The 11930-nt window shown below is 38.6% G+C and overlaps 1 protein-coding gene across 1 annotated transcript; it reads right to left on the bottom strand.

Moving 5' to 3' along the window:
* Window positions 1-9700: 9700 nt before the first annotated feature.
* On the bottom strand, window positions 9701-11930 carry LOC124002139 (complement component C1q receptor-like). The gene is given in 2 exon segments (XM_046309442.1): window positions 9701-9962; window positions 9965-11930. Coding segments are annotated over 2 exon segments (1518 nt in total). The 5' UTR covers window positions 11370-11930; the 3' UTR covers window positions 9701-9849.

Here is an 11930-nt window from a genome sequence, read left to right as displayed (position 1 = left end):
TGGTCAATTCTGTGCCTATATTTATTTTATGTAGGCCTAACTATTGGCTACGAGTAAGAATTTGTCTTTATGCTGAATCCAATTATCCCTCTTCGATTTAGGATAAATCCCAACAATAAAAACACTCACTGGAGGTCAACAGTAAATCAATTAACTATTTATGCAAATAGATCTTTCAGAATCATTGACATAGATGCTCAATATGAAAGGAGCGAGTTCACAGCTCTACCGAAACCTTCCCTTTTGTGTTCTAAGCCCTGCAGCCGTTTTTTAAAACGTGTTAATACATACAGTGCAATGGGAGGTGGTGTGGCATGTCGACAGAGGATACATACAGTGCAATGGGAGGTGGTGTGGCATGTCGACAGAGGATACATACAGTGCAATGAGGTGGTGTGGCATGTCGACAGAGGATACATACAGTGCAATGGGAGGTGGTGTGGCATGTCGACAGAGGACCAGGACCACTGTTGAGGACGTGAAGTGCCGCTAAGGTACACAATAGTAGGTTTTGGTAGACAGTGTGCTCTTTGGTAAAAGGAGCAAATTGATCATAAAAATGAAAGGACTAAGGCACTATTCAAATAATGAATTAAAATGCCTTTATTTTTATGGCATGTTCAATGGAAAAAGTTTTTTTTTAATTGATGCGTTTCGGCTGCATGGCCTTCGTCAGGGAGCACTCAAAAGCATTCTGATGAAGTATATGAAAAGTGCCTTGGTCCTCCTTTTTGATGTCTGAGGACTTATTCTTTCTAGAAGTCCATACATTGTAAACTAGCTCCAGCCAGCAGATCCCGGTGTGTACAGAAATGAAGGCTATTCCATGTGAGAAATTACCAAGAAACTGAAGATCTGTTACAACGCTGTGTACTACTCTCTTCACAGAACAGAGAAAACTGACTAACCAGAATAGAAAGAGTGGGAGGCCCTGGTGCACAACTGAGCAAGAGGACAAGTTCATTAGAGTTTCTAGTTTGACCAACAGACGCCTCACAAGTCCTCAACTGGCAGCTTCATTAAATAGTATCCGCAAAACACCAGTCTCAAGGTCAACAGTGAAGAGGCATCTCTGGGATGCTGGCCTTCACAATAGGTTTTTGTGGTGAAAAAAGTCCTGATTTATGGTTTTCATTCACCTTGTCCATAGTGTAGAGGCCTATGGGAGTCATTGAAGAGGTAAGGGATGGTAAATGTGATCTGCATAATATACCAATAGACATACCTTTGTATGCCTCCTTGTCTGTATACGTACAGACACAAAAGTGAGCAGTTCAGTTATTTGCGCCTAGCCTTCAACATACAGTACTCTCATTCTTAAATTTAGTTTTAGACAGGTTTGCATAAATATGAAAAGATAGATGTTATCTTTAAACAATATCAATTTAGATCATACAGTGGGGCAAAAAAGTATTTAGTCAGCCACCAATTGTGCAAGTTCTCCAACTTAAAAAGATGAGGCCTGTAATTTTCATCACTTCAACTATGACAGACAAAATGATAAAAATCCAGAAAAATCACATTGTAGGATTTTTAATTCATTTATTTGCAAATTATGGTGGAAAATAAGTATTTGGTCAATAACAAAAGTTTATCTCAATACTTTGTCATTGCCAACAAAGGGTATATAACAGAGGTCAAACGTTCTCTGTAAGTCTTCACAAGGTTCACACACTGTTGCTGGTATTTTGGCCCATTCCTCCATGCAGATCTCCTCTAGAGCAGTGATGTTTTGGGGCTGTTACTGGGCAACACTGACTTTTTGCCTTTCTACAGATTAAAACCTGACATTGTCGTGGATTGACAATGGATCTCTGTTTAAATGATTCTCCTTTCTATACAGTTAAATTCCATCCTCCAGAAAAGTCAGATCTAATATTGCAGCAAATATTATGGTTCAACTTCAATGTACTGCTAGAGAAAAGAAAAAAAACATTATTGGAAGAAAATGTACAAGGGAATAATATTTATGAAGGACATTGTAAACAAGGATGGTAAAAATTGTCACACAAGCAACTAACAGTGTATGTGGAGGTGTACGCTCAATACCAAATTATAACCAACTCGTCGCAGCTCTGCCACAAAAGTTCGAGACAATTAAAGAAATTAAATAATTAGTCCGTTAAAATCATAAATGGCTGAAAATGATTCAGTATAAATAAATATAATTTGTTTTATTTCAAGTCAAAAGGTTTGAAAACAATGTCATATGAAGTAAAAGTGAGTTGGGAACAGGTCTTTGATGTCTGAATACCTCGGGTCTATGAACAGACGTAGAAAACAGATGACACATCAATCCGTTTCAATTTAAGCTATTATATTAACAAACTTGTTACAAAAAATAATTTAAAAAAACATTTAGGAACTTCTGTTCTTTCCATGACAGACTGACAAGGTGAAAATTAGGATCCCTTATTGATGACACCAGTTAAAGCCATTTCAAAATCAGGGTAGAAGTAGGGGAGGAGACGGGAAGGATTTTTAAGCCTTTGAGACAATTGAGAAATGGCTTGTGCGCCATTCAGAGGGTGAATGGGCAAGACAAAAAGATGTAAGTGCCTTTGAATGGGGCATGGTAGTAGGTACCAGTCATGCCGGTTTGAGTGGATCAAGAACTGCAACGCTGCTGGGTTTTTCCACGCTCAGTAATTTCCCTGTGTGTATCAAGAATGGTCCACCACCCAAAGGACATTCAGCCAACTTGACATAACTGTGCGAAGCATTGGAGTCAACATGGGCCAGCATCTACGTGAAATGCTTGCGACACCTTGTAGAGTCTATGACCTGACGAACGGAGGCTATTCAGAAGGTAAAAGGGGTGCAGCTCAATATTAAAAAGGTGTTCCTAATGTTTTGTCCACTCAGTGTGTTGGGGGGCATTGAACAGTCAGCCTTGTGCAGACTGCCACAAGGAAACCGAGTCAATAAAGAGATCATATTTTCTGGTACTGTCCATCGGTGGCTCACTTTTGGATTCCGGTTCCAGGAATGGATGTGTCATTTCATAATAACGTGGTTCAGGTGGACCTGCAAACTGTATTGTTAGGGGATCTGAAGAACTATGATATGGCAATGGGAACTTGGGTAAAGTATTTCTGTTTAGGGCAATATCAGTAGGAATGTTACAAATAGAAAATGATTCAAGTAAAAGTGAAGGTCACCCAGTAAAATACTACTTGAGTAGAAGTCTAAGTATTTCGTTTTAAAATGTAATTCAGTATAAAAAAAAGTAAATGTAATTGCAAAAATATGCATAAGTATTAAAAGTATAAATAATTTAACATTCTTATAGTAATAAACCAGATGACACCATTCTTGTTTAAAAAAAATGTAATTATGGATAGCCAGGGGCATACTCCAACACTCAGACATAATTTACAAATAAAACATGCCTGTTTAGTGAGTCCACCATAGAGGCAGTAGGGATAACCTGGGATGTTCTCTGTTTAGTGAGTCCACCATAGAGGCAGTAGGGATAACCTGGGATGTTCTCTGTTTAGTGAGTCCACCATAGAGGCAGTAGGGATAACCTGGGATGTTCTCTGTTTAGTGAGTCCACCATAGAGGCAGTAGGGATAACCTGGGATGTTCTCTGTTTAGTGAGTCCACCATAGAGGCAGTAGGGATAGGTAGGGCACCTGGGATGTGTGAATTGAACCATTTTTCTGTCCTGCTAAGCATTCAAAATATAAAAATGTACTTTTGGATGTCGGGGAAAATGTATATTTTCTATAGGAATGTAGTGGAGTAAAAGTAAAGTACAGATACCCCAAAATTACTTAAGTAGTACTTTAAAATATTTGTACTTAAGTACGTTACCATTGCCCGCAAAATAGACAACCCCTTACCTGATGGACTGAGGTGCATATCTGTTCATAGCGATGGCCCCATGAAGAACCTTTTTCACTTTTAGCAGGCCGGTTGGACGTACTGCCAAATTCTCTAAAAACACATTGGATGAGACTTATGATAGAGAAAAGAACATTAAATTATCTGTAACCAGCATGCCAATTGCAGCGCGCTTCAAAACTTGAGACATCTGTGGCATTGTGTGACAAAACTGTACAGTTTAGAGTGGCCTTTTGTCCCCAGCACAAGGTGCACCTGTGTAATGATCATGCTGTTTAATCAGTTTATTGATATGCCACACCTGTCAGGTGGGGGGATTATCTTGGCAAAGGAGAAATGCTCATTAACAGGGATGTAAACACATTTGCGCACCAAATTTGAGAGAAATAAGCTTTTTGAGCATATGGAACATTTCGGAGATCTTTTTTTTCAGCTCATGAAACATGTGACAGACACTTTACATATTTTTGTTTTGTTAACAAAAATGTCCTTATGTTTATACAAAACTAAATAATGAAGCATGTCCCCCATAGTTTTGCTCACAATAAATGCTAACGTTTACCAACTTGTTATTTAGCTAACTAGCAAGCGTGCGTCTAATTCATATTAAAATCAATAAATAGCCATCAAGCGAAGTTTCGCAAAAGAGTTTAGATAGCTCGCCAAACTGCTCACAATTTTGAGTTTGTAGCTATAACGCTTTATCAGTCAAAGACTGACGACAGCTGTCGTATCATCCTGGGAAAGAATGATCCCTAGTCAGTTGCACAACTGAATGCATTCAACAGAAATGTGTCTTCCGCATTTAACCCAACCCTTCTGAATCAGAGAGGTGCAGTGGGTCTGCTACAATCGACATCCACGTCTTCGGCGCCCGGGGAACAGTGTTGCTCAGGGGCAGAACGACAGATGTGTACCTTGTCAGCTCGGGATTCGATCCGGCCCAACGCTCTGACCACTTGGCAACCTTGTCGAAGAATGTTCCCCTAGGAGGCTATGTGGAGAAGTCTGTTTCAACAGTGGCAGAGGGAGATTGCGTCAGTGCGTGTGAAATGGCTGGATCTACATGCTTCAGTCAAGAGGATACTTTTGCTTTGCTTCTGTCACGACATTCTTCCTTGATTGAACACACTGCACATTTAACAACATTGAACATTGTCCTCTGCTTTGTGTTTCAACGGTTTACTGAGAAACAAATCACTATTTTAATTAAATTACACTTTATTTTAGCGTCAATAACTTTGTGTCACTGGAATTATAAATGAACAGCTTGATTAAAAATGACGTGTCGTCTTATTGATCAACCATCCTATCGTTTTTATTGATTCATATTGATAAACTGTCAAACTATTTATTAAGATAAATGATTTCCATCAAAACAGTATAAAGTGTTTTATGATATTATTATGCTTTTATCACCTAGTTCCAAATATATAATGACTTGGGAGACGTACATATTCTATAAGGTTTTCATTCCCCCATTCGTTTTTTTGTTCTAATTTCAAATGACTGAACAAGCCAACTTCGAATGGAACAGTACCAATGTATACCACTAGAGGTCCTCATACACAAGTGGACAGCAGGGTTGTAGACTAAATGAGAGCAAAAATCCAATGCACAAATCAAATCAAGTTCTGCCTCCTCAACCCTCCCTCTCCTCCCTCTCTGCATCCCTTGACTCTCTATGTCCCCTATCCTCCAGGCCGGCTCGGTCCTCCCCTCCCGCTCCGTGGCTCGATGACTCATTCACAGAACAGGGGTTCCTCCTGGCATCCTTTCCTCCCTCCTCTCTACATTTTCCTCCTCTGTTATTTGTCACATACACATGGTTAGCAGATGTTAGTGCGAGTGTAGCGAAATGCTTGTGCTTCTAGTTCCGACAATGCAGTAATAACCAACAAGTAATCTAGCTAACAATTCCAAAACTACTACCTTATAGACACAAGTGTAAGGGGATAAAGAATATGTACATAAAGATATATGAATGAGTGATGGTACAGAGCGGCATAGGCAAGATACAGTAGATGGTATTGAGTGCAGTATATACATATGAGATGAGTATGTAAACAAAGTGGCATAGTTAAAGTGACTAGTGATACATGTATTACATAAGGATGCAGTAGATGAGAGTACATGTATATACGTATACATATGAGATGAATAATGTAGGGAACATTATATTAGGTAGCATTGTTTAAAGTGGCTAGTGATATATTTTACATCAGAAGCCACACCCAACGTGCCAAAGACCATTTGGGTTGATGTTCCTCTTAAACGACAATGTGAAACCCACTGAGCGTTGAGCCTATCAGATGGTGTTTCAGTTTGGTTTACAGAGGTGTCAATACACTGTAAAACGGTGAAATGTCATTAAACAGCTCACTATACAGTACTGTAACATTGTTATTTTGTCAAAGAAAATGGATTGTCATTTTTAGCTCCAATGTAAAACCTATAATGATGAAGACACATCAGAGAGCGTGTATATTGCATTAAGGTGTATTTTTGTACTAATACAGGATGGTATTTCAACAATTCTTAATTTTTATTATAATTAAAGTGTTCAAGGCTATTCCGGGGGAATTCGATATTTCTCTCGGAAGTGAAACGGGCTGCTGGAAGAAGAAGGAGAAGTTTGGAGAAAGCTGAATTCAAATCTCCCCGTGGGCACTGCTGAAATCAATATCATTGGACAGACTCTAGGGGAACATTCCTCCTAGGGGAACATTCGTCGAGAAGGTAATACAGGCTAACGTGACATTGGGTTCATGCTTGATTTGTAGAGACCCTACCAAGTATGACTGTAAGTCGCTTTGGATAAAAGCGTCTGCTAAATGGCATATATTATTATTATATTAAGTATTTTCCACCCCACTGAGGCTGAGACAGGTAGTAAGGTTTTTCTCCATAGCCCAATATTCTCAACATACCAGTCTCAACATTGTATTTTTTATTATTGTTCTTAGAAAATGTTTTTAAAACCATATACATTTTTTTCATCAATTACTAATTGCATTGTTTTATTAGCACAATAAAAGTGGATTCTGACTAAAGTGCAATATTTTTAATCAGTTATTTAAATTACAATGTGTTGAAATGCGGGCTTTTATTTTGAAGGTTTACTCATTAACATACAAAAGTTCAATCATAATTGGTGCTGCTGAATCAACTAGCTCATTTTAAATTGGATTGTAGCACACAGAACCTATAGGAAACAAATAATTTTTCTACCTGTTTTACGCTGAAGTTGCAAAGTAAAGACCTCAGTTAGGAAGAGGTAGTTACTCACTACACCTCATTACTCATAGCTAGCTAACGTTAGCCAGCTAGTTAGGAGGATTTACATTTCAGTTAGCCTTCCTACAATCAGTCAAAAGTTTTTGACACACCTACTCATTCAAGGGTTTTTAACATTTTATTTTTGACAATTTTCTACATTGAAATTATGAAATAACACCACTATGAAATAACACATATGGAATAATGTATTAAGCAAAAAAAAGTGTTAAACAAATCAAAATATTTTATATTTGAGATTCTTCAAAGTAGCCACCCTTTGCCTTGTATTGTAATGTTTTTAAAATTGTATAAACTTCCTTAATTTTGCTGGACCCCAGGAGAAGTAGCTGCAGCAGCTAATGAGGATCCATAATAAATACATATACCCGTTGCAGATTTGCTATGGAAAGCCTCGCAAGGAATTGTTCAACTAACCTGTTCTTGGTGGGTTTTTTTCTCGATTTCTTATAAAGTGTATCTTATAAATGTCCTTGTCCATTTACAGGTGGTTCTCCCCCAAAAATGAAAATATTCAGAAAGATATTAAATCCACGTTTCCATCAAGTGAAGAGTTCCCTCCGATTTTAGCTGCTTGGCATCTTGCATTTCCCAACATCTTTGCAGGAACTAGTCATGTCTATGCGATACACCCGTTACCACAGCCACAAAGTCATGATAATGTCTAAACCCCGCCTATTTATAATTTATCTTGATAAAATTGGATTTAAACCTTACCTTAACTACACTGATAACCTTATGCTTTACTTTAAATTAAGACCAAACATTTTTTTTATGTTTTATTCATGATTTTTTACGATATAGCCAATATAGCCAATTTTGTAGCTGTGATAACTGTCACACAGTGCGACCGAAACAGAGATCTATCTACAAACATGCAAGCGGCATTTCTTACTCAATACAAAATGTGGATTTAATATCTTTCTAAATATTCTTAGTTTTTTGGCTAATCTCCATGTCCACCTGCAACTGGACACTGACATTTATAACATACACTTTTTACTGAATAGAGAATGAAGAAAGTATTGCCAAGAACAGGTTAGTTAATTGCCAATATTATGGAGCATCACATATTCAGTAGCGAAGCAGTCAGGCACACTGCTGTTTTTTAGGAAGTCAAATCATCAAAGTAAATGGACATAATTTCATCGTAAACAATGTAGCAGGGGCCATAGTTAGCATAGGTATGCTAGTATGTAGCCTTGGCTTGTGGGAGAGCGGCTCATATAGGCTCCTGCCTTATCTCCTGTTTCTGTAGCATGAGACAGCTTGATGTACAAGTGCACAGCCTAGACAGAACGCTAGCCTATTGCAGGGCCTTTCTTCCAATCTACATTATCTCCTTAATGTTGAGTACCAAGCGAAGACTCGGCAGGGGGTTGAACTCACAACCTTCCCATCTACATTATCTCCTTAATGTTGAGTACCAAGCGAAGACTCGGCAGGGGGTTGAACTCACAACCTTCCAATCTACATTATCTCCTTAATGTTGAGTACCAAGTGAAGACTCGGCAGGGGGTTGAACTCACAACCTTCCAATATCAGGGCGGACACTCTAACCACACAGGTCCTGAGTTGATCTATATATACAGTACCAGTCAAATGTGTTTTTCTTTATTTTTACTATTTTCTACATTTTAGAATAATAGTGAAGACATCAACACGGTTTAAATGTGCCTTGAATTTAATGTTTTTATTTAACTTTTGGAGTTATTATTTATTGTCAATTGCAGATTACAAGTGACTTCACTTCCTCAAATATTGAAGGTGAAATTTATCATGCGTGGCTCACTGCCACTGGCATTGACCTTTGGCACACGAGGGGTTTTTGTTTATTTGTATTCATATTTTATATATATAGAATTATATAATAATATAATTCTAATCATTCATTGATAAGCCTACTTTATTAAAATGTGGCAGTGTAATATTATAATATTAATATAGAATATTATAAACTGGATGGTTTGAGCCCTGATTGCTGATTGGCTGAAAGCCCTGCTATATCAGATAGTATACCAGGGGTATGACAAAACATTTGTATTTTTACTGCTCTAATTATGTTGGTAACCAGTTTATAATAGCAATAAGGCACCTCGGGTGTTTGTGGTACTGTATATGGTCAATATACCACGTCGTGCATAAGAACAGCCCTTAGCCATGGTATATTGTCCATATACCACACCCACCCACGCCTTATTGCTCAAATACAACATTGTATCATATAATTTCAAGTAAATTGAAGACTTTGAAGTATTCAAGTAAATTAGGCCTACCAAACATTTCAGATGTAATGAAAAACATGCCTTGTAACCTTTATGAATGATCCTATAAAATATGTGCTTTTTTGAAGCACAGTCAAGGATCTCAGACATACTTTAAAAAAAAAACATTATTTTATGAACACGTTTTATTTATATATTCGTAAATAATGCAATGTCAGAATTATATTGTTTTTACATTCCCGAGTTGACACTATTTCACGCCGTGCTTTCAAGTGACCCGTCAAATTTTTCTAACTGAGTCTCTATACCAGAAGCCACCCAACAATAACTGTCAGCAGTGGCGATTTTCTTCCTCGCTTCTCTTTTTGAACGACTACATCGAAACATGACAATACCAGAGGTTACTGCAATTAGAAGAAGTAGTGGAACAAGAGAAGCAATAATGCCAATAAACAACCACGAGCTCAAAAAAGAGCCATTATGCGTAAACCAACTCGTTCCAGTGGTTTTGCTGGATGGCTCCTCGCGCGTAATGTCCTGCGTAATAGTGCCTTGAGGTGGTCCGTCGGTGAACTGAGGCTCGTTCTGTAATTGAACCTTAGTTAAGGTTATAGTGTCAATGGTCTCGTCGTGTTGGTCGTTGTCTCTATAAACATTTGACGTTTCAACAGTGGAAACAACAGTCACATCTCGAATGCAGGTGATTCCATTAGGGTGTAACCGGAAGTGCTGATGGCAGGAACACATGAAACTACCAATGGTATTAGTGCATTTGTCCTCGCATCGATTACTGAGGCATTCGTCTATATCTATACAAGTATGACCGTCCTCAGACACAGTGAACCCCGCGATGCAATGGCAGGAGAAGGATCCTTCTGAGTTAAGACATATTTGTGGACATCTAGTTTCAGTGCACTCGTCTATATCGTGGCATTTGCCCTCAACCATTCTGTAGCCTTTATTGCACTTACAAGTGTAACTACCTTGGGTATTGACGCAATGATTACCGTCGCAGGCATTCATTTGGCATTCATCGACATCGATACAACCAAATTGGTCTTTATCCAATTGGAAGCCGCTTGGGCATACGCAGGAGAACCCCGTTGGTCCTGTTACGCATTGGTATTGACATGGAGAACTGTGACAATATCCCTTTAAGTCACAAGATACTCTGTCCTGTCCTAACACATAACCGTCCTTGCATCCACAACGAATACCACCGGGGTCACTATCAAAGCACACATGATCACATCCACCGTTTTTATAGCCACAACTCGGTTTATCCGTGGCGCAAAACGGACCGGGGATAGTCCAGCCATAGACACCATCCGTTAACTTACAAATAGAAAAGTGGTCATTGCCATTACATCTTATTTCAGCATATGTTCCAAATGGAAACGCGGTCAAGTTATTATCCCCATTTAATGGATTTGCTGAGAACGGGAGCTTGTAATTCACTTGCTCTCCTCCTGCCAACAACAAAGGTTTACACATTCCCTTGAAGTAGAACTTGCAAGCGTAAAAAGCCTTTTCTTTGCAAGATCCATCCGTCCATTTTAAATCATTGCGACCGGATAAAGAATAGTATACCAATACGCAACGCTCTTCTGTGCATGTGCTGCGAGGTTCCTTCTCCCAGTTGGAATATTGGGATGTTTCACTTCCAGATATCCACTTAAAACCTCTGAGACTCAAGCCCGTTATAATGCAGTCCCCCTTCTGTAATTGCAGTCCGATCCAACATTTGTAGTCCAAATTGCGATTCCTTAAGGCGATCTGTGTAAGGATTGATTGAAGCTCTGCTTCCTCAGCTTTGTCTTTCGTTGTTACCAAGTAACCCCCGTTATCTACACATTTCATACGAGCGTCTTCGAAGCTGACTCCCTCTATATGAAAAGTGAAACAGGCATGGGATGTGCACACGGTTTCTTCTCCGCCAGTGTCTGCTCCAGTGGCTCCCCAGACAGAGATTTGCAGTAAAATTAGCAAAAGCATCATTCCCACATAATCCAACAACAACCATTGATTTAAATATTTGATATGCTACATTTATGCCGTATTGGCAAACGGATGACAAATGAAGCTCTCTTTTCCCTGCCAAAGTACAACGTGTTGCGACTTTGAATTGTACAATTAAGCTCCTGCATCCTGTTTTCTATATACACTTAAAACGTTTTTTTTTCTCCCCCAGTTGGTTTTTGTCTCCTGCTGAAGCAAGTTCCGTTGTGGAAAACCAAAACAATAGCAGCACCCTCATTGTTTTGACTTGTTCTCCAGATGGCTCCCGTGCTGAGTAAACGTAATATCAGACTGCTTGTTTGTCCTATACAAAGTCAGGTAATCATCTTCCAGCTGAAAAACAACAACAACCGACCTGCATCAAATAGTGTATAGCTCGCAAAAAACATGAAAGCGCTAAAACATGGCATTTAATGATTTCCCGATGTATTAATTCATATGAAAATAACGATTTGTTTGTAATAATTTGTCATATTATATTTCTTTCATTTTCGATAGTCTATAGTTGTTGATTTGGTTACTAATTTTGTTATGTGAAAC

This window comes from Oncorhynchus gorbuscha, linkage group LG17, assembly GCF_021184085.1.
Source record: "Oncorhynchus gorbuscha isolate QuinsamMale2020 ecotype Even-year linkage group LG17, OgorEven_v1.0, whole genome shotgun sequence".
In the NCBI taxonomy this organism is placed as follows: Eukaryota; Metazoa; Chordata; class Actinopteri; order Salmoniformes; family Salmonidae; genus Oncorhynchus; species Oncorhynchus gorbuscha.
This window is presented reverse-complemented; position numbering and strand designations above follow the sequence as displayed.